Source organism: Patagioenas fasciata, chromosome 1 (genome assembly GCF_037038585.1).
Source record: "Patagioenas fasciata isolate bPatFas1 chromosome 1, bPatFas1.hap1, whole genome shotgun sequence".
NCBI lineage: Eukaryota > Metazoa > Chordata > Aves > Columbiformes > Columbidae > Patagioenas > Patagioenas fasciata.
This window is the reverse complement of record NC_092520.1, coordinates 162478023-162502241: the sequence shown is the minus strand read 5'-3', so window position 1 is coordinate 162502241 and position 24219 is coordinate 162478023. Positions and strand designations below refer to the sequence as shown.

At 37.8% G+C, this 24219-nt stretch overlaps 1 protein-coding gene across 15 annotated transcripts in view; it reads right to left on the bottom strand.

Annotated features, from left to right (window-relative positions):
- Positions 1-1619: 1619 nt before the first annotated feature.
- The window catches only part of NAV3 (neuron navigator 3), a 554398-nt gene continuing 531798 nt past the window's right edge, over positions 1620-24219 (bottom strand). For 14 of the 15 annotated variants that reach the window (XM_071799425.1, XM_071799406.1, XM_071799417.1 and 11 more), the window contains 12 exons: positions 22116-22269; positions 18963-19137; positions 15575-15672; positions 14823-14918; positions 14337-14505; positions 13351-13586; positions 11912-12066; positions 10915-10986; positions 10284-10480; positions 9512-9630; positions 6603-6806; positions 1620-4411 (listed from right to left, as the gene is read on the bottom strand). In XM_071799425.1, the coding sequence (XP_071655526.1) occupies positions 4292-4411; positions 6603-6806; positions 9512-9630; positions 10284-10480; positions 10915-10986; positions 11912-12066; positions 13351-13586; positions 14337-14505; positions 14823-14918; positions 15575-15672; positions 18963-19137; positions 22116-22269 (1795 nt within the window). In that variant the 3' untranslated portion in view covers positions 1620-4291. The remainder of the gene's footprint in view (positions 4412-6602; positions 6807-9511; positions 9631-10283; positions 10481-10914; positions 10987-11911; positions 12067-13350; positions 13587-14336; positions 14506-14822; positions 14919-15574; positions 15673-18962; positions 19138-22115; positions 22270-24219) is intronic. The other variant, XM_071799412.1, reaches the window with a different exon arrangement.

The following is a 24219-nucleotide window of genomic DNA, read 5'->3' as shown; positions in this document are numbered from 1 at the left end:
TTTTCAACAGAAACTAATCTAATCCATCTTCAGAGACCTACAGTGATGGAGAAGTCATGTAACTCATGATATAATTCCTATAATATTATACACACATAGTTTTATATTACATTCTGATATTCATACCCATGTTGAGTGGAGTACAAATATACCCATGACGTAAGTGACCAACAAGGAAGTTTTAAAACAGAAAGCTTCTGGGAAGGTCCTAGCAGGATTCAGCGCGGGTTTTTTTGTTGTTGTTGTTTTTGGTTTTGTTTCTGTTTTTTTCTTGGCAAAACATTCCTTATTACTTTTACCTACAAACAGAAAGGTGAAGAAATGTGATGGCCAGCAGCTTCTGGATGTCAGGGAAGCTGGCAGTGTAGTAAATCAGCCAGATACCGACTGTAGAGAACGATCTGAATCATTTGGTAGGGTGGGCTGATTTGAATATCCTGTTTTAATACAGATAAATTTGCAATCATACATCTAAGGAACAAAGAGCATAGTTTATTCAGACAGCATTGGACAAAGTATTTCAAAATGATGCAACATGAAGTCAGGGTCTTGGTAGATAATTAACTGAACATGAACCTGCAGTAGGATGATGCAATTAGAGTGTGAATGTCAGCCCTGAAGCCTAAGCGAGGAAAATATGAAGTAGGAGTAGGAAGGTGATATTAGTTCTGTTTATAGCAAGAGTAAAATCATCACAGGAATGCTGCGTGCAGTTCTTACACCGACAATTCAGAAAGGACTCCGACAAATAAAAATATAGTCAGTCCTCCAAAAAAATGTGTTGAGGTCTGAAAGGCGTGAAAAGCTAAGAATGAGTAAACTGCTTTTCTTACCAAAAAGAAAAGCAAAGAAGACTGTTACTTAAATGTAAAATATAATTTTGATTGTGTTTGGCTTTTTAGTACAGGAAGAAAAGGCATAACAAAAGACAGTTTGAGGTATTTTTCTCTTGAAAAGAAAGAGATATGTAAGATCTAACTGCAAATAAAGACCTTAAAAAACAAACCCACCCAATGAATTATTAGCCACATTTACAGTGAGGTGTTACATATTCTACTCCATACTGTTGTGTCTAAAGGTCTTTCCAGGGGTATAACTATTTCAGGAGAAACTGCAGACCTGCTGCTGAGACTTATAGCTGAGGTGCTACAACTTACAGGATCATCATCATCTCTTCCAGCCTCAAAGTCTGTGATTACCTGACTTGACATAATTCTACTTTATTTCTTTGAATTCTATTAAGTTATATTAATGTATACCTGTTGGGGAAGTAGTTCTGACTCCTTCAAGTTTGAAAAGAATGCATAATAATGCAGCAGTTTTGTACAGATTTACCACCACTGAAATCAATAGCCTTGTATTTTAAGGTAATCTTGAGAACAGGGAGACTGTAAAGTTGTTTCTGAACTACACAACCTATTCCGACCATGGAAACAGACATTAAAAGTCATACTGAATCACTGGAACCAGAAACAGTACTTAATTTTGTTTCTAAAGAGATTAGTTCTGCTGACTACAGAAAATTACTTCCTTGAGTTTGTCATTTTGTTTACATGTTTTTATATTTGAAATAATATCTAACCACTAAGTGGTCCTGACTGCAAAAACACCAGACCGTGTTTTCAATAAATAATTCCACTTTAATGGCAAAGTAATAATTTAGACAGATACAGTGCGCACACCTGCAAAAAAATATACGCAAGCTGGTTTACAAGCTAGAGGAACAATAAACCAATAGAAAATACATCATCCAGTTAAGTCCGATGACACCAAATACTTATTATTAGGGCTTTACAAAGACTACAAAACTTTTCAGATGATTTATTTCACTGTTTCTGTCTATTTACATGATATGTTACATAAAAATGTACAAAATATAAAATGTGTACAGACAAATGTTTCACAAACAATTTCTGAGTTGTAAACTAGGTGGACTCGCTGAGATGTATTGCAGGAAGTTTTGTATATGTGATAGTGTGTGTTTGCATGTTAAGTATGGCAGGAAAAGCTTTGCAGGTTTGCTCAGAGCACAGGTACAGGAAAGAGCAGCTTTCCTTTAGTTCTTTGAGTCAGTCAAGCTGCGTGCTGACATTTTGCATCAGAAATGGATCCAGATTTGGGGGTATGATGTTGGTCTGACTGAATCCTACATGCATAAAATCAGTTAAGAGTTTTATTAGGGCAATAGCACCGTGTAGGAACCTCTAGATTCAGTGATGCAGCTCAGTGCCATTTGGAAACTGCATTGATTTATCTTTGTTTTATAGCGAGTGACCACAGGGTGGTCACAAAGAGTTAATAGCACCAAATACACATCCTGAAGGTAACATCCATGGAGGTGTACAGTACATGTCTACACAATGCCAGAGCCCTTAGATACCTTCTTGTTTATATGCACCTATTTTAACCAGACGTCTCATGTGGTAAAAGAGCGTTTCTGATTATTCTGAGCAGTTTGGATGCAATCTGGTAGTAGCCTGCTGTGACATATGCACATAAAAGATTTTCAGATTTTTTCCCCCCAAAATGTATTGGCTTTGTATAGATATTGAAACATGCTCACTGTAGCATTGATAGCTCCTGCATAGTCATAACAACTGTAAGTACAGGACAAACACACCAGGTAATAACAGCTTGTAAGGTTTGCATTCTGTATTTGTTTGCAACACACAGGAAATCTCAGCAAGTGAAACATCTCTTAACACCAACAGAATAAAATACAATTTTTTTTGTTTCTTTTCAATTTGATTTGTGCAAGGTTTTTTATTTTTTCTTTTTTTTTATTATTATTTTTCTTTTTTTTTTTTTTTTCCAGTATTTACAATACCCACCCAGTAAACTGTGCAAAACCAACCCACTTTTACAGTATAAACTCTTCTTCTTCCACAGTGGACATCACTGCTTCAGTGTACTTTTATGCTGAATTCTTCATGTACAACAATAGCAATCAAAACAACATGCTAAAACTAGAAAAAGGAAAAAAAAACAACAAACAAACAAACATATATTTGTGCTCATGCTGCATCAAGTGCATCCAGCTCTGCTGGATAAGAATGCAAAACATCTGTCCTCCAAAAACTCCATTCCATGGGACCAAATGTATTTGAGCCGATTTTCTCAGCATTTAGGTGGCAGTGGAAGTGGGTTTGGGTTCCTTGTGTATTTCTGAGGGTAGGCAGAGAAATCTATTCACAAGATAAAAATATTATATAGCAACTGTTCTTTCTCCTATCCATTTCTTTAAAAAATCATGATATACAGATATGAGGCTACTGTGTTAACTGACATTTTCTCATTAGTAAATGAAGAAAAAAACAGTGTAAATTACCAATGGTTTAGGAATTAAACCAACTGTAAAACTGTTCTAGAAATCTGTTTTAAGGCAGTGAGACAGCACCATAAGAAATGTTCCTTCTTCCACTGAAAAGGCTCAAACATATGAAGCCCTAAAAAGCCTTTAATCAGTGTTGGTTAATAATTGGTATAAAACTGTTGTTAAGGAGTGGGCAGGTGGTTAAAAAAGACCATTGTGGTAAAAACAACTTTATAAAATCTGTGACTCGTATACTAAAAACTTGATGGAGCGCATCACCGTGACCATGGCAGTTAAATTGGCACTTATCCAGCATATCACAGTCATGTTTTCTGGTGATTGCACAATATTGTTTGTGCTTTCTGAGTTACTATCATCATCTTTGATTTGTTTTGGAATGGGCAGTAGTGTACAACACAAATGCCACTGAAGTCCTGTGACCAGCACCATGCGGCACAACAGAGGTTAAGAAGAGAATTAGAAGACTGCATTGTTCATGCAGCGCCTCAGGGAAACTAAAGGAAAAAACAAAAAGCAAAACAAAACCAACCAAAAAACCAACCAATCAAAAAAACCAAAAAACAAAAAAATCATGAAAGAAGTTGCACTGTAAACTTGTACAGAGAAACAGAGAAAGAGAGAGAGAGACCTAGAGACAGGGTAAGAGAGAAAGAAGAAAAGGGAAGAAACGTATTCCAGTTTGGCTAACACGTGTGCAATCTGCTTAGATGCCCTTGGTCTAGGGCCCTTTCCAGTTGACAATTGGAGTCTCACTTGGCTCCATAGGTATTGAAATGCCTTGAAATTAAACTAATTCAAGCTTTCCACTTCAATTTTTCTTCCTGACTTTGCAGTTATGTCTCCTGCCTACCTACAGCACACCGTTCTTACTCAGCGACCTCGGCGTGCTGCTTTAATACTGGCAGTGGTCTAGTGGAAACAGGTTTTACCATAATCCTCCACCAAGGTTTGTCCCTTTCATAGAGTTGATTCAAGGGATGAATCCAAAATGTCATCATGGTGGCTGGTGCTATCACTGTCACAGCTTTGTGCGCTCGAATAGTTGGCTGCCTCTTGAAGCCTCATTAGCATATTCATCTGAAAGAAGAAAGCAATGTTTACATAATCTCGTCTCATGCAATGCTGCAGTGACCGTGCTAAAATTTAATTAAGCTCTCTTGCTGAATGAGGTGTGCTGGTATCTAGCTGAAGGGACCATACAAAAGGATTTCAGGAAGGGCAGGGTGTCAGTGGCTCCTCCTGGCACCCTTTTCATTGCCGTCTGGTCTTTAAATAGAAATTTAAAGGACCAAAGAGCCAGAGGGATACAATGGAGCTGCCTGATAACTCTCTTTAATTCAGGGGTGAGACTGGCTGCAGCTGCAAGACTGGCAGAGGAAGGAAGCCATATCACAGCTGGACATCTGGGCTCATATTTGGAGGCAGTCAAGCTTCCAGATAATTTTTGGATGGTGTAGACACACTACATTGGAAAAGCAACTGAAAACATAATCACACTAACATACCCCGTCTGCAAGAGAGACATGGGGAGGGAGCAAGAGAGGGGTGGACTACAGCCAGCTGCTTCATGAAAGAGTCCCATCTGCTGTCGGGGTCTGACCTCAGCAGGGGAGCAGCAACAAATCCTCCTACCCAGGAGAGGAGAGCCCCCACATAATTTGGGGATTATTAGAACCTGAAGTCCATCTGAAAAATCATCAAAAAGCAGCATTAAGCCCCCAAAAATTACTTGGATCTTTGATGTTTAACTCTGTGTAATGATCAGGATTTTATTTATAAAACGTCTGCTTCTGCCAGCATGGTCAGGGCTGCAAGTGATGTTGACATCATTTTAATGTTTTTTGGGGAACAAATACACTGTCATTACAAAAATCCGTTGATGAAAAACCAAAGAGAAAGATGTATCCTTGTGTGCTTGTGTGTTAAACCCCTTTTTCCCTTTTGCTCAGGAATCCTTCAATCTGAAGAACTTGTAAAGTCTTCTCCAGGTATTGAACCGCATTTAATAGTCTATAATACTATTAGGTAGATTTTGCAGAAGCTTTAATAGGTATCCATGTTTGCGAATACAGGATACATGCAGTGGGTGTGCAGTACAGCCTTCATGTGAAATGTCCTGTTTCCCCAAGCACGATGTCTCTCTCCCCACTCTGAACTCCACTGCAGGCAGGGACAAGCCCTCCCATTCACAGGTTTCAAATGTCTAATAATTAATCAAATACAGATACTACTCACAGTGTGAGGGAGCAAGGGTGACAGGAGGCTAAACTTGAGCTGCCCAAGTATTTTCACGTTAGTGCAGGGGACATGTATATGCTGTAAGCCTGGCCAATGCAATCACTGGCAGGGCAAATCACTGGGTGAAACAATCACCCCAGAGCTTATGGACTGGAGACAGGGGATCAAATGAGGTGATTTTCTATACTTCTTCAGGGTGCCAGGTCTGGTTTTGGATACCAAACACCTCAGTGAAGCTGAGAAGTCATTTTCTTAGCACTGATAACAGTCAAATGCAGTTTCCTCTGAGAAATTCCCTTTTCTAAGGGTTGCCTGTATTGCAGAAGTAAAGTTCTCTAAAATGGTATTTAGAATTGTGATAAAGGCAATCTATAGAGACAGCACTATACAAGAATAGCAGTTCAATATATGCAATTTAATAGTTCATTATCAGAGGAAGCAATGGTAAACCCAAACGTCTGGGATCATATTTAAATAAAACAATGCATGGCACTGAGGGAAATCAACCTCTTGTCTTTTAACACCATCACACTGCCATTCCTTTTACATTAAGACTGCATAACAGTCATCAGTTATCTTGAAATGTTCTCAGGAATAGGAGGATAGCTGTCTGATTTTCATTTCCACTAAATTCTGTATGACAGACAAGTTATATAATGGGAGTTTCCCAGTCCTTCATTTGTAGAATGTAGATAAAGGACTGTCCAACCTGGGAAGGTGTTTTCAGAATGAAGTGAATAAGAAGTTGTTGAAGAGTGGTACCCAAATATTATAATAATAAAGACCAAATACATTTCTGGGCAGATGGGAGATGCAAACAATTTAGGGACATATTAACACGATGGTGATACCCACCCACTTGCTAGATTTACCTTTTATTTTCAACCTGTTTAATAAATTATAGTAGGATTCATTTTAAAAGCCCATTTTGGGGTGGGTATACACCATTTTTTTATTGTACAGTGTACAAGTTCACAAGTGATGGTGAAATACCTACTGAAAAGCCTTTTCCCCAAAGTTTAAATCTTACCAAGGGATCCCCTTCTGTATCAGTCTGTGGAACATGCTTTGAGGTTGTTCCTTCCTTTGCTGATGCATAACCTTCATAACCAACATCTTCTGGTCTCAACTGAAGTAGCGATGGCCACTCATGCTGTAGAGATGCAGAGCTCCATGGGTAGGTATCAGCTACCCACTTGGAGGGATCCTCCCAGGGTGCTCTCTTACCGTACATCTATATTATGGATATAACACAGGTAAGTATCTTACAGAGTTTTCAGTACTGGTTGTAACAGCAGGCAAGAGTCATCAAAAACACCCAAACCATTCTAGTAAGTGGTTTGCTTTCAAAATCTGCTCAGCACTCAGATATGATAAGACATTCAAAAGACATCATCTCCATTAATGCTCCTTCCATACACAGAGTGGCTGCAAGTTGGAAAGCAATCAACTAGTGATACTTGTAGGCAAAGCTGGATCCACGTGTTTTTGATATGATGTGAAATGAGACCTTTAGGTAATTTGCTTAAGGTGTATCAGTGAATCTAACTCAGCCCAATCTAAGATATTCAAGTTAATTGCATTTTGTTTGAAGTGAATTAGGAAGTGCCAGTACAGATTGTTCTCTTTTCCCAGCAAAATAGGATAGAGAAACAGACCACACCTTAAGTATGAGATCTTTCACAAGAAGAAATTCACAAAGGATAGGTTTTCCCTACTGTCAAGCACAAAAATGCTCTGGAAGGAGGAAAGAGGAAGGAAGAATAAGAATATTGTAAGATTAGGAGATCTGGTAGCTTCCTCATTAAAATGCACCCTTCTCGACCTTGCTGTTCACAAGCAAGATGTTAACTGAGAACCTCTTGATTGCCGATTTAGAGATTTCCTTTAGCTCTGACAATGACACATTGGGTTGGGGAGCCAGTCACCAGGGCCTTCTGTGATTTCTCCTAGCTTAAAAAGCCTCACACAATCCAAGGAGCAGCATAATATTGGCAGGGCATACACTCATGGAGCATTTAGATGGGCTGCACTCCTAAAGGGAGTAAAACAGTGAAGGATTTTAGTGCTAAAGCCAGAGAGATGAGTTGTGCTTATCACTGCAACACCTGCTCCCAGGCACTTGCTGAATCCAGAGCTCCAGAATGGGCAGCCAAGTTGCCTATATTACTATGCACAGAGATAATCAGACTCCTTCTGCCATACACAGAGAGTGGGCTGCTAAAATAAGCCTAAATAAGCTAAGAGGAAATGTTTCTCAGGGAGGTAGCAGGCTCACTCCAAGCTGTGGGCAGCACTTCCCCTCATCTGAGATTAACAGTGATTAAATATTTTCTGGAATCTGGTGCAAGGCTTGTAAATTCAGTGTCTGACAAATGAGTTTGCAAAGTACTGGGCTAGAAAGCCATTTGTTACCCACCCTTGGTTTCAGGAACATCTAATTATATAATAAAAAAAGATTTCTGTTTATTATTATTAATGTTATTTTATGGAAGCCATCCAAAGCAGCAAAAAATTGGAATGGTTCATGAAACAACATATTTTCTTCTATATGCTGCCATCTTCTGCTCCAGAATTGAAGTTCTCCTTTAAGTAGGCACCCTGTATACTTGGGAGACTATGAGCATGGAGAATATAACTTCATTTTTATAGCTGATCTAAACAAGCACTGTTAATCTCACCCTGGTTGTTCTATCAGATCTTTGGCAGCTTTTTGCACAAGGCATAAACACTCTGTAATTCCCAGATTGATAAGCAGTTTTAGGAAAGTGTGAGATATTCAACAGGCAAGATTCTAAACCTCCATAGCATCAGAATGTCACTATGTCAATACAAGGTGATAAAGAAACCACAGCTGCTTACAAGGTTCTTTGACTAGACCATAACAATCCCCTCTGTACTGTGCAGTAATTTCTTTCAGTGTCATGTGTAGCAAAAAACTGCCTTTCCACAAAATGTCTTTCCAGAGGGCATACAGTAGCAGTGCATAATGGAAAATGGAAAAGGAAGAAAACCAAATTAAAAAAAAAAAAAAAGGATTATTTTTGAGATTTAGGTTTGCTCCAAAGGTGTGGAATGGTGTGGAATCTTAACCTATATGGGACAGCTTACAGCACTGTCTACAACACATCCATTTGTAGCCCTCTTTCTATTAAAGCAGAAGAAATGTTAATAGTTCATTAACAGCCAACAGAACTGCTTCTAACACTTAGCTCTGGAGGTAACTGTGAAGCACTCTGATCTGATGGTACTGTTACCCAAAATGAGAATTAGAAACCAGGGGAAATCTTAGCACATATAGGGAAAGAAAAAAGGAGAAAAAAAAAACTATGGGAAATAGATGCAGGGTTGCAAGATAAAATGACAAAAAGGGACAGACACTCATGCCACTCAGTATGGCCAAATGGTAAATTACCTCAACCTGGTTAGGTAAGGCTATTTTTTTGTTTGTTTGTTTTCTGAATGGTGAAAATATCCCTGATCACAAGCTTTGCTCCACAAGCCTGGGTGCTTACATGTGTATGTAGGTGGGAGAGGATTAGGCAGACCAGGTATTTTCTTGCAACAGTGTAAGGGTTATTAACTCTTCCATGTAGGGGTAGGCTGATACTGCCTTGACACAGGGAGGCCATCTGAGCTATACTTAGTACTACTGTGAACTCTTTAAACAGCAGAAAAAGAATGAACCTTCCTCCAGCCACAGAGGAGAAACCCTCTTCATAAAGTACAAGCTATGCTAGTACTGCAGCAGACAAAGCCAAATCATATATCAAACAAAAAAACAGGTCAGAAGGAGTTCAAGGCTGATTTCTATAAGCCCTCCACAAGTTTTCTTCTTACAAACCCGACAGCATTTATACTTGGATGAATTGGTTGGAAGTATCTTTGAGAAAGCCTATGAAACTAATTTAAAAAAATGCTGGGAAAAAAATGTCATACCTGAAGTCCTTCTCTCACAGCTTCCAGAAGATACGGCACCAGGGAATAGTTCCAGAGGTCTGTGAACCACACTCTGGAGCCATCAACATCCATTGGACAAGGCAGGAAGAGGCGAGGGCCTGAAAAGCCAAGTGGTGTATTCAAAAAGTAGAACTAGGGAGTACACTGAAAATGATCTCCGCAAAATTGAAAAAGTAGTATCTGAGCAAACTCAAGTGAAGAGAATGTTAATACAGGACTAAGAAAAGGGAGTTATCAGTCTCTCATTCTTAATAATGAACTAATGTCACGTTATCCAATTCTAGGACCTGATGAACACAAGTTTTACAGACAAAATTATGTAAAAGGATGACTTCTTTTCTAACAGAACTATTCCACTATAAGACCTCAGATACATGTGTATCTCCCATCTGCAAGTTTGCTGAACTGTCCAAGTGGTTTTATTTCTGTAATTATACTGCAGTGTGAAAGTAGAGAAAAAAAATACATAAGCTTAGGAAAGTTGCTATTCAGGTAATTTTTTCTAAATTTAACTTTATAAAATTATGATAATTTACTTGAAAGTCTTCAGCAACCAAGGCAGAAATATCACCAAATACATTCTTTCTCATTAAACTTTTGATTTTCATTTCAATCTTGATGGCAACTAGGTGAATTCCCTACACTATATGTACTTCACACTGAAAGATGACAACTTTTAAAAAGATAACATATACTTCACGAAAGTCTAAAATTCTCAGCCTGCTTCCCCATTTCAAGCAACTTGACTCACCAATGGTTACATCTGATGAGCTGTGTGTTTCTAGGAAGCTGTTGAGATGATGCCATGTTTTGGGGATCCAGTCAATGATTTTGATGAGCTCATTATTGCGGATGTTCCTTTCTATTTCAGTCTCAATCAGTTTCCTTCTCAGATATCTGCCCAAGAAACCTTTAACAGGCTCTGTATGATTAGCACACAGCACCCACCTGAGTAGAAAGGATAAATGCAATAGTAGCAATGAATAGCAAATACATCGTTTCCTCTTAAACATATAGATGAAGGTATGTCACAAGCTTCTGAGTCTCACTAGTCAACAAGTACAAAATGGCTACAATATACCATGTTATTGCCCACTGCTACAACACAACCATCACAGGTTTCAGCAGGAATTCAAGACATTGCTGAAGACAAATGGAATGCAAGAATGCAATAATCTTCAGCAAGTTGCTAGAGGTGCCAGAAAGTATCTGATTTCTTTCATCATTCCCCACCACCATTCAGAGACCCATCAATAAAGAAGAGACACAGAAGGTAAAACACTTTGCTGTGACAAGACAAAAGATCAATGCTTGTCAAAGAACTGGGCTGAGAAGCTGCGAGCTGTGCAAATGCAGACACAGTAAACACAGAGTGAATGTACCTGAAATTGTGATGCAGCTCCAGATTTGGTGAAGAAGAAACTCCCTGGTTCATGGTTCCAATAATATAGGGACTGAAAAGAGAAGAACAGTAGTTTTTGTTGAGGGAGAATCCATTCAGATGATTCAGAGAATATTCTTTCATCTTATCTGCACTAGGTCAATTTTTAAAGGATTTTCTGGATGTATTGTAGCCTTGGATTTAAAATATTTCTGAGGTGCACTATTTTTTTAAAAATGTTTATTCTTGTATGATTTCCCACTCTCCACAATTGTAGTTTACTAGGACTCACTTGTAATAAAGAAATAAATGAGGCAACCCTGTCCTCATGTACCTCATAATTTTGCAGTAGGCTTAGAGTTTGAATTTCAGAAGCCAGTGAATCTCACAAGTAACACATAGCATGCAGTGATTTTATGAAAGGAAGTCCCTATGACGGCTCTTTAAATGCAGAAATAGCCAATGTTGTATGTCAGTAAAAGTTCTAGAAAACATTATTTTTATTCTTCCTTGGCAATAAAGGACAGCCAGCAAATTTCTGCTCTCCTATAGGAAAGCTGTAGGAAGTGCAAGTTTTCCATATATACAGCTGCTCCTGCATGGCATGGTTCATAGGTTCACATGTATCCCAAATTCTACTATTATAAAGTGCATTTCTTCTTACTATCTCATAAGCTGGCCTCATGGTACTAATGAGCTTGTGTGATCTCACAGGGCAAAAGCGAAAAGAGCCTAAATCATTCAAGTGTTTAAGTACATTCTTAAATTCTGTGGTATATTTACATCTCTCCGGAATGCATGTGAGTCTTATAACTAAAGTGAAGCAGACACCTAAGTACTTGGCTAAAGAAGGTCAAAATTATTCAAGCACATAAAGATTTTGCTGACAGCCTAGTCTATGTTTCCACTGGGACATTTTATTTTGCAAAGTAACAACCAGTTTTTACTGTTTTAATTGCAAAAGGCGTGTGAAAGGAGAGAGAAAAGCTACTACCTACCATTTATTGTATTTACAATTGAGGAAACCATTGAAGATGTCACTTAGTGAACTGATGTGGTGGAGGTTATCAAGAATTACGACCACAGGGAGGTCAGCACCATTGTTGTCAGCACTGCACTGTTCAGCTAGGTTTGCTAGGTATTGTCGCAGATCCTTTAGAAGAATTAACAAGAAAAGCAGAAAAGGTGAACTCAATTAAGACCATAGATGAAATTTCAGTGGAAAAGATTTTCCTAAAGATAAAAGAGGCTGCTATAGAGTTTCCCCACTGTGGATCATTGAGCTGGATCAGCACATGCAAGAAGAACAGCTTCTTCTATAGGGCAACATTGAAACCACATGCTAGGGAAAAGAAAGACACTAAACATACGGCAAATACTGAAGCGTACACATTCCCATTTAGTGGATACATTCCTTAGAAACCTGCTGATAAAATGTCTTATCTTCAGTGGAAAACAGGTTGTAATAAAACATGCCATTTCCAATGAGCTAAGATACATTAATTGTTGGACCTCTATTCTTAAGAATGCCATATTTATACACCAAAAAAACCCCACCACTATAAGCATCTTGAACTGCTCCTTCAGGTATCTCCTTTCACCACTCTCACTGAGTATCTATTTGACCCTTAGAAGTTACTATATCACACCTCATAACAAATTTTGTTGTGTAAATTCTTTTTTTCTGTCAGCTATCTCTCTGGCTGCCGTTCAGTGCTGGAGTAAAAGAGAGCTTTCTATAATCAAAACATTTCATATTTTTCTCAAAACTTTTTTTTGCCCTTGAGGGTCCGGGCTAGTCAAGTTTTACAGCTGTATCTCCAGAGGTATCTAATTTTGTCAGTGTTAAAAATGCTCAGTATTACAGACAAAGTTTCTATTGCTGTTTTACTTTCTGCATCTGGGAACATGCAATCTTTTTTTTTGTTTCAAGAAAGATTGATGTCATTTTAATATGGTCAGATTCCTGACTAACGCATGTCAGGAACAATGGCAGCAGTTGTATTTATCCAGTGCTGATTTAGAAGCTGAACCCAAGAGATCAATTAAAAATTCCTATTCTGAAATATTTGGTCATAATAGGCTGCTATTGTCACTATAAAAAAGCAAGTTAGACTTGTATTACTATATATCTAACCTTTCTGACAAAGGAATTACAGACACTCTAAGAACTGAATTTACATAAGAATTTGACTCTGCATCTATCTTCAAGGTGTATTTCCTCAAGTGGAAGGAAAATTCTGACTTTCTTCACAATGTGTCAGTGGTTAGTTTAGAACAGAAAAGTCTGGTCCCTGTTCCTCACTGGGGTAGGAGACTGAATTCTTATAGGAAAAAAACGCTAACTGAGGAACAAAGTAGTATGCCAATTAATAGGACATGCACTGCATCATCACTACAAATCAGACAACAAGTTATCTTTTCATTTGTGACTTACCTTGCTTGACTTGTGATCTATGTTAAAAGTTGCAATTGCATCCTCAGTTTTTTTTCTGCCAGATTTAGTTATAATATATTCAGCCAACCTGTTAGCTAAATAGGTTTTTCCTGTGCCACTAGGTCCTGACAGAATAATTCTGCGATGCTCCGTCAGTAAATTAAAGTACCGCTGGGTAATTGGCTTAGGAATTAACGTGTCAAACACAAAACTATCCAAACTGTTTTCTTCCACTCCTGGGAAAAAAAAAAAAGAAGAGCAAAATGGTCTGTCTTCATCCTTGCTAAAGTATGTATAGGTTTGGCCCAGCATCTGATGGTATCAGTGCCATGCTACAAGCAAAGTAAGGTATTTCTGCCTATATCAAACTCCTATCAAGGCATTCCTTATCATGGAAATGCTTATATCCTTTTACAGGGCCAAAAAATTAAACAGTGGTAGTGGGAATAGATGGATGGGAGAGATGAAATTAAAGTAAGTGTGAAGAGAAGGCTCAGTGAAGCAAAGATGTATGTTTCAGACACTACAGGCAACCATTCAAAAAAAGGTCAAAGTGACAGCCACAAGGGTTAGCAGTTGTCACATCAATGTATGTGTAGTTCTTCTGAATGCCCCGTGCCCCACCAATAACAAATCCTACAGCTCTCTAAATGGATCAGTTTTTTTCCTGCAGAACTGGATAAGGCATAAATATTTCTCATCATATCTCTGTTTTGGGGCTGGGGGCTTTGTCACTTTTCAGAAATTTGTACTTTGCTGTGATTTGTCAGTCAGGCAGAGAAGGACAGAGATATTCTTAGTTTTACCTCAAAATGCCCCACTGTGTTTGGTATTGTACAATGTTATACAGAGAGTTTATGTCATAATGAGTCCTTGAACTGGAGACAAAATAGAGAAAGGTCAGGTGTAAGGAAAAAAAAAAAGGAGAGATGGGGAAATGCAGTAAAGAACTCTGCAATATCTGCAAAATATTCTTGGAATTTCACCTTTCAGATTCACAGTGATGACGTTATTGTCTCCAACCAGATATCCACAAGGCAGCAGTTCAGGCACTTCTAGATTATGGGCTCTAGTTACATCCCCTATACAATAGCTAGCAATGCAGTCAGAACTTAAACCCAGGCTAGTAGTCGGATCCACTCGGAAAATATATTCCTGAAATTATACGAAAACAGCAGAAGACAGAAAAATAAAAATAAAAATGGTTAATGAATTAAAGCAGTTTGGAAAATATTTTGATACAGGTGAAGTCATTTGACAAGGAGATTCTTGCAGTCACATTAAAAAAAATCAGACTACAATCATGAAAAAATAGCAGGAACGTTAGGAATAAAGTTTAGTATCGGTGTTAGCAATGTGTCAAAAACCAAATCAAAGGAAAAACTTGGCAAGAGAACCCAATGAATATTGAAGTTTTCTTAAGTGAAAAAGAAAACTGAATAAATACTTGAGTTTATTTTTCACTGTCTTACCTTAAAGAGACGTCTAATTACACCATCTAAAATGTCCCACTTTGTTTTTCCGCTGACTCCAATTGATCCTATCAGATATGAACGTGGTTTTTGATCCTGCAAAAAGAGATTTTTGGAAATGGACTAAAAATTGTCATAATTAGTTTTCTATGAAGATTCATAGTTTTCCCAATTAAGAAAAATAATAGTATTTAGAATGTGATGTTACATCTTTGTTAATAATCTCTGTGCCAGAAATAGGTAAGGGTGATATTACTTTGGTACATCTTTGCAAGGAAGGAAATACAGTATTTTATTCTGTTCTTAGATTGCATCTGTATTTAGAAAGAGCTGGATACAAATAAAAGCTAAATTGTATTTATGTTTTTTTGTAAATAGAACATGAAAAAATAACCATGTGATTCCAAATTGATTACCTCAGTAGCATATTCGTAGTTGCACCCTCAGGGGTCCAAGGCATAGATTTAATTTATAACAACTTTTAAATGGAGATAGTAAGTCCCAGAACTACTTACTACTAATAAAACTGAGAATTGGTAGTGTCTGAGCCACCACAAAGGCAGAAGGAGGCCATATGATGTTAGTCTACAGGGAGTGCCTAGCTACATTGAGCATGGATGACAAAGAGCTGCTGTCTTTAGGGTATTTCCCTTCATTTCCTGGCTGAAAATACTGAAACAAGTTGAGCTACTCTACTGCAAGATTTGTCTGAGCTATAATTCTGTGTCCAGACCTCTGAGTTATGAACTTACCTTGGCTCGACTATAGCCTTTGTTTATAGTGACTAAAATTTTCACGCTATGACCTTCCTTGTGGAGTGCTCCATCACTGACATCATCCAACAAAATATCTGCAATAAAAGAAGGGAAGGATCAACCTGGCAAATCACATCAGTTATGTTCATATCATCAGTTCAATACTTGTTCAAAGGAGTTTTCAGTTAAAAAGAAAGGCTTCCATCCCAACAACTTGCAATTGTTTTCATCTGTACTTATTCATAATTCACCTTTTCTATTGGAGATTAAAAAAAGTTACAATTTGTCAATTTTTGAAACCATATTAGGAGCTTTAATCATGTACAAATTAATTGGGATCCCATAAATAAATTCTTGTATTGTAGTCTTGCCTTTCTTTTGTTCTTGAAACTTGCTCAAAATTACATCTACAAGGCAGTTATTTAGAACCTAAATTAAGTTTGTATCTTTGAGCACTCATTGTGTCCTTTAGAATACTGTAAGGGGACAAGCAACAAATCCTTGTGCTACTGCTTGCTGCTAAGTAAAGCAGCATTTTAATTTCTCTTTCCAGACCATTTCTTTACCTTCTATACACATGGCATAGGTAGTCTTTTTTTAGCCCCACAATACAGGCTTACAAAGAGTAGCCACTAGGAAAACCACTCTGCCATCCTCCAGAATATGGGACTTTATATTCAGCCATTCCCCTAAGAAAAAGTTTCATTTTTCTTGGAGGTAAAGAGTGATTCTGATCTGCTCTGTGCCTCTGTTTCTACCTCCTCTCTAACTCCTAAAATGAGAAAGTAGAAGAATGTATCTCTTAAATGAAGGCTGAGCCTACAACTTTATTGCAAGGGATAAAACTGCTATCTTCCTCTAGAAGTTCTCTCAGAGATTTCCCTGCTAGACATTTAAACTATCAAATTAGGAGAGATTATGAATTTTCATTTTCTTCAAAGGCCAGAACAGTAATCCACTACCCTAGATTCTGCTCGTTCTTATTGTGGTGATTAAAGGAAAGCATCAACTTCATGTCAGCGTCTACACAAGGTCAGAATTCACCCAAATTAAAGAAGGTGCCAGTAAAATTCAGTCACTTGCTCAAAGGAAATATTATTTCAATTACTGTATTAAAAAATCTTCATATAAAATGTTAGGCAGTTTACATCCTGATCTAGAAATAAGATTCTGGGTTTTTTCTGCCTTCTTTTTTTTTTAATCAATTGAACGAAGAATCATTTTTATTGTGAGCTTAAACAAATCCATGCTTGTTTTCTTCCTGGTGGTCAGTTTTTTGTGTGCCACCAACACTGAATATTTCTCTTCACTATATTTCAGCATATTTGACAAACCTTAAGAGTTTCCATAATGTCACAGTTCATCTGAGGGCAATTTATAATATATCTGATCTGCCTGTGAAATTTTTCAGTCTCTAAATCACCCTCATGTAGCCTTCTAAACACCTTTTTCTGTAAGTCTCTAGGAGTGAAGCACCACTCTATGGCTAGGAAAAAAAAACACTTTCTACTAGGAGCTCTTTCTCTCGCTGACATAAGGGGCTGAGAAGAAGCCCAAGGGGTCTCATTTCGTGGTGGTTCTAATTGTTTTGATTACTTCCTGCCAGGCTGCCTCCTTGGGTGTACTGTGGTGGCTCTGGCTCAGTTCTTGTCTGAGCTCTGGCACCCTTTCCACCAGACAGCCCAGCCAGACTCTTGTACTGGTCTTTGTTTGGTGCTCTTTAATCCAGTGACTGAAATATGGGTGTCTATGGCTGCTGAGCCCCTCCTCAGTTTGCCACTCATACCTATCTGTAGGAGATGGTTGTACCTTTAGGAAGCGGCAGTGGATAGCTTTGGTCATTTCCAGATGACCACTGGAGACACTGGTCTCACAGATAGTGCCATGGCATTTTTTAATATGATGAGTCAAAGCCCTCGTTCACTCTCTCAGATTAGTTCCCAGCATGATTAACCTCCATATCTCAGGGACTCCATATCTCAGTTCAATACTGCTCCAGCTGCCTCAGAAATCCCACAAGACTTGGTAGGAAAACTGCCATCCTTCCAAGTTCTCTGGCATGGCAACAAAATGATACTCACAATGATCAAAAAGTCCAGATTCATAATCAAATGAAATCCTCCACTACTCATTAGGCACCCTTATTTCTTTAATTTCTTATAACCAAAAGTAATTACTTTGCATGCTAGAAAAACATTTAGAACCAATAACACAGAAAATTATATAAAGTTTATGTTATGTTTATTCCTTTAAATAGACAGTTAGCACCAAGCAACAAAGTGCTAATAGCTGCTACTCATGAAAGAGATGCTACAATCAACATACTGAAAAAAATTCTGTTGAGTGGTTTTTTTTATTATTTTTACTGTGTGTGGATGTGTGAGCAGAAACCATCGCTTAACTTTTTATCCCTGTTTTAGCAACACTACATTGTCTACTGAGGCCCAGCTCAGGCTGATTCATTCTAAAAGTTAAACCTGGCAAAAAACGTAGGCTGGAATGTAAATAAAAAATATACCAATTTTCATATAGAATCTGATATTAACCAGAAGAAATATTAAAGTATCTGTGTAATCAATAAGTGGCAGGATATTATGACTAACTGCCAATCCAAATTGTAGTCAAGCAGTTTGGCACATTCCCAGCTGTACTCTTGCCTAGACTCTTTCTACAATTATTAGCCACATTTTTATTGCTTCCAGAGACTGCATTATACTTTCTGTGGAGCCTACGCTAATGAGTGCTGCCTTGCTTCTGCTCTGCTCCCAATTCTAATGTTAGAGACAGCACTTCTGTTTCTTGGCTACGTTATCAAAACAAGTGTAGAAGGCTTATTGTCATAATCTCTATGGCATGGAAAATAATCAAATGTTAATGTTCAGGATGTGGACTGAAGTTCTGCTTGCTTTCTCTCATTCACAGAAGACAATGAGAGTGCTTAATAAGCCAGGCGGGCTTTGGCTCCTGTGATAAATGTCGATTTGGTCCAACAGGCTAACTAGCTATATCACATTAAAAAAATGTAAGGGATAAATCTGAGATCACCTTCTGCTCCAGCTGCAAATACAAAGTGAAGGGACCTAACTGAATGATAAAAGATCTGAAAACAAAAGAGAATGTTTCATCTTCTATGCTCACATTTGTCTGCTAGGGACAAGGGAACATATCTATAGAGTTGTTATGTATACTACAACAGATATTTCCTTTTTCAAACAAATTGTAAATTGGATGACCAAAGCCTAGTTAGATGACTAGGAAGGTAGCGTCACAGCTAGGAACTAAGCAAATATAATGAGCAATCTGTTACTATAGGAGCTTCTAAAAGCTACATTTTCAGAAATGAATGACACCGTTCTTCCTCAAAATGTGCTCTAAATATGGTTACCTGATGTAACAGATTCTGTGATATTTAAATTGTTCAAAGAAAGTCCTAGTGACTGCCGTGATGAAGAAGATGATGTGCTGCTTGAAGACTCTGATGATGGCCGGGCAGGCTTTCCAGTATTTCCAGTCTCTGCCTTTAAACGATCATTTTCAGCTTTCAATATCTCAATTTCATTCTGTATTCAAAAGAAATCAGCATCAAAGCACAGGAGGTTATTCTTTCACAAAACCACTGGGGATGGCTATTCTGGTGCTTGTTGTTTGCCTGCAGGAACTAACCAGTTTACCACTTTCACAGCAGTATGTAGCTCGATATATCAGAAGTTCAACTCAGTCAGTGAAACCAGGTTGCCTTCACTTCTGAAATGAAGGTGGAAAGCCCCTATAACATGGTTTTAGCTTTTATTTTTTTTTTTCTCAAAACACTTCCTAAACAACATAAGTTTCAAGCTTCTGTGTTTATTGTATAGTTGACCATAATACAAGCATGGTAAGAACTTTCCCAGCTATCTCCTGTTTTATAAGCTACTTTTTATTGTCAAATATCTTAGGTCACAGTCAGTTAAGAAAGTAATTGTTAAAATCTTAGACATGTCAATGTTTCCTAAGTAACAGAAAATTATTACTGCCATTGAGTGTAAAATTTAAGTAGTAACTTCACAGAGGAAAACTGAAATTAAACTGAAACATTAGAAATTGGTATTTTAACAGTTTCATAACCCTTCTTGCTATCAGAGAAGACTTTTTGATCATTCAAACATGGGACTGTTCGCAAAATGGCCAGCAAATGCTTTTTGATGAAAACATATGGTGACACATGAATCAGAACAACTATGAATTTTTTTAGCTAAATCCTCTGTGGTGCCAAGTGATTATTGAATGTACAATAATAAAATGAAAACTTAGCCTGAGAACAGCCTGGTACCAGTTAAATCTAGCTTTCAGTCACTTCATGAAGCACAATACAAAGCAACTGCTTATTCTTGCAGATGGTTTTGCACATCAAATTTAATTCCACATTCACTAACACTCAGTTAAAAGTCCTATTCTTTTATGAAGAGCTGTTGAGCTACATTATACAACTAAAAACATGCAAGATAGCATCACAAAAAACCTGTAACAGCTATAAAAAGATTAGACCATATAGACAAAGGTCAGGAGACAGTAAAAGGGAAGGGACAAGCCAGCAAAATAGTGACAGAACGTAACAGATGAATGCATCAGTTTAGCCCAGGGTTCAAATCGGGAACTATGAAAAAATTAGTCATGCAACCTCTATGTACTCTGCAATTTATGCTAATTACAAAACTTTTAGCAGTCTTCCATCCAGCTGAGGTTTAGATTTTTAAGGTCCTTTGAATACACAGAGTGTTCATGTATCATTCTCACCGATCCTATTTTTTTTACCATACCAACCCTCATCAATTCTTCAAAATGTCACAGAGTTTGGCAACTCCAACGTGGATGTCTGTTTTTTGGGGAAAACTTCAGAAGTGGTGGTTACCAGCAACAGCATCTGAACTAATCATCTGTGCCCAGCTTTGGTGAAAGTAAAACGTTGGAGATCTGTGGCTACAGCAGACTAGTCTCTCTGAGGAGTTCACCTGGTTTAGACACTCATATCCCAGGAGACTGTAATCAGCTCATAAGCCTTCATGTCCTGTTCTCCATCATTGCAATTAACTGTATTCTATCCCTTACAGTTCCTAAAAACTCTTTAGTGGCTCCAGATCAAAAGTTTTACTTATATCTGGACAACTGAAACCCATATTTATGGACCAGTTCTTGATTATTCTTCACTGTAATTGAAGTTCAGCCAAATATCCCACAGCAATGTTGGCACTAGTGGTGTGAGCACCTGGCAAGATGGTGTGTACCATAGACATTTAAAGGTGTGACTGAGACTGTTCTAGGCATGGTATAAACAAAGAGATCTAGAAAAGCCAGCAGGCACACCAAATTGGGTAATTATGAAATCAGCCCACATGGACATCTATAAAAGAGTGCCTACAGGTGCCTCTGACCTAGGCACCCAGCACCCAGCAAATCAGCTGACAAGCCACTGAGGCTGGATTCAGCTGTGTAAATGTGGGTTTCCAGTGTCTCTGTCAAGACGGCCTTCCATGGGTTGAATGCTTAACCTGAAAGTCCTGTGCAGATGCAAATACCTGAAGCTGGATCAAATGGTAATAGGTACCTGTGCTCAAATAACTCGATTTCACTCTCTATACCCATCTCAGGACAATTTTAGGAAAGCTCTCTAGGCCCCACTACTGCAGGACTAAAACTCAATTGACTGCAACAAGAGTTTACCACCTTGCTCATACCTAGACAACTAAATGTAGCTGTCATAGTCTCAGCCTGAATTCCCACACCATGGCCTTGATTCTGTTTCCCAGATATAGTTTATATTTCCTTCACAGATGCCCCAGGTTTCTCACCTGCCATTCCAGAAGGACCCAAAACTATTGAAGGATCTATGTCAGACTGTGCAGCTGTTGTAGATACTTTCGGGCACCCAACATGACACTAGACACTTGTATGTGGGCAACAGAGCTGAGTCTCACACAGCTCCGTGCTCCACTGAAGAACACTGCCATTCTTTCTGCATCATTTCGGCCTCATGAAAGGGAAAGTCTTCTGGTGAAAAATATGTTCAGGAAGTATTCGGAGCAGTGTCACAAAATCACGTAGTGGAATTTTAGTGATGTTGGATACAATAATTTAGTTCGATTTTACATACTTTGCTTCTGCAAGCCGCAACTTGGTTAGGAATCAGAGATGATGAGAGAGTAGGCACATATATTCCCACTCCTTACATGGCACAAGAATGTAAAGCTCTGTAGAAATTTATCTGATGAGCTTGTCTGTCATGTTGCTTTTTCCCAGTCGTAGGTAACCAGATAACCAACATACTTTGGGGAGGAATTATGTCTCCTTCCATATCTCAAAAACATTTTAGCTATTAAAATACAGGCTAAGAATATCAACATTATTATTATTAGGTGAATATTTATCATACCCATCCTTTGGAAGTGCTGTCAATCTAGCAATTTACTTCTATTGACTTTTTTTCTGGTACCTGGAACAAAGTACTGGGAAAAAAAATACCTTTGGTGTGCACCACTGTCATCACTTAAGCTACTGCACTGACCTGCATGCGGTTCATGGCTTCCCGAATCTGATCCAGATGATGTGCAGAGCTGAGGGCTTCAAGGCGAATGTCTGTTAATTTTAGCTCTTTCTCCCTCAGCTCACTCTTTAGCTGAAGAATAATTTCAGCCTCTGCCTCTGTGCACTCACAGATCCTAAAGAGGAGCAGGAAACAGGTAAGAGATTAAAGGGAGGTTCTTCCCCCAAAGCAGTGTCATTACTACATATTAAAGTAGAGAAAATGCTTGCTGCTGGTGAAACCTATGAATGAAGTAAGAATCTTATCAAAGAAACATGAAAAGGTTCAAATTGCAAATTAAAAAAGGAAAAAAGTCCCCCACCAGATGAAATTATCATCTTGCTTTATAACTTTCCAGTTTAGTTAGATAGTTCACGATGACGAAAAAAAGTTGTTAAAAACTTTTCAGAAATCTCTTTTTTTGAGTGTGTATCACCCATTGGTTTTATTTTATATCTGCCTGATTTCTTTGGTGCAAAGTTATGTTCTTCCTAAGTAGCAACAGTCAGAACTGGAGTATTCTGTTTAAACTGCACTACTGGTATTTATTCTCCATTAGGCACTAACAGTTTTGAACAGTACACAAAGAGACAGTCCTTGACTTCATAATCTAGAAGATTTTAATCTGTTATGGTTTTGATTTGTGATGGCTGACTTTTTTTCCTATAGTTTGCCATTTGCTCAAGTATGGTGTCTAAAAGAATGTGTTTGATTTTTTTTATTCCTTCTTTTTTTTTTTTTCTCTTGAGGACTGAATTAAAAGTGATCACTATGTGATTATTTTTCTTAAGCATTAATTTTAAGGGAAGAAACCATTATATTGTGAGAAAATATCAAAACATGACTGGCCCACGGCCCCAGCAGTCCAGTTCTCATGTCAGACCATTTTGCCTCCGGGTGTTATCAAACCTACATCTGTTGCCCAATGGAACAAGTAGAAAATAAAACACTGAATTTTGGCTACGTTGTTATACTAAGCAATATTGTCAGTCAATTCAGCACATGTTATTTGATCTTTATTACTCTCACTATAAATAGTTAATATTTGCGAACAATTTAAATGTGAAAAATATTTTATAATAATAAGTATTATTATTATTGAGTATTGCTACTAATATACAAACAAGAAACAGAGGTTGAATTTTAATGGCCAGAATGCATGCAAATGCATTTTGGGAAAGAAGATGCAACACTCTCCAGGTCAGCAGTTGGGTATTCAACTCCATGCCCCACACTCAATTTTACCGGGATCTATCCTTGTAGACCACGGGACCGTTTTGCCTTTTCTTTGGTGCCCAGACTAGAGATGACCTGCATACACACGTATTGGACAGATGCAATTGGAAGAAAGTAAAGGTAATGGTTTAGAACATGAGTCTCAGGTCAAGAAAATATATAAAGAAACCATAAGCAAAGGGAAGATGAAGAAGTTCATGGCAAAAAGAAAAAAAAATAAGGCAAATAGAAGAAGGAAAATAATGAATATCATTCACAACATGCACAAATATTTTAAATGTGAGTGAAAATGAATAGAGACATATACTTGGATTTTTTTCGAAATATTATGAGACAGTTCTTGGTTTGATGTGCCCATGCCTTTGCTAGACGAATAAGAAATGAAATTTTATTTACGTGCATATATTATCTCATATAACACCTTGGACAACAGGAAGTCATGTATGTATTTTTTGGTTATTTTCATTTTGGCTTTTTGCAGTACATCTTAAGAATGGATGGACAAAAAGACCTTGGCAAGTCAGCTTTAAAGAACATGAAAATTAAGCAGAAAGCAGGGTGATGGTTCTGGAAGAAGCAGGAAGAAGCTGTCTAAGACTGGTAACATAAGCAGAATGGAAGAAGAAATTATGAATTTAATTTTGTTTTGCAGATTTCAGAACTCTTCAACACTCAACTCTTACAGATGTAAAATTACATAAGAGATGAGTCTTCTTCAAAAGGAAGAAAAACAAAAAGATAAGTTAGCATTCCTGAGCAGTCATAAAAAGAAGCTCAGAAGCCTGATCAGACTTCAGACAAAGGTTCAAAGTAGTTAGAAAGAAAGTGTTTTACTGTTTCTTTCTTGTAA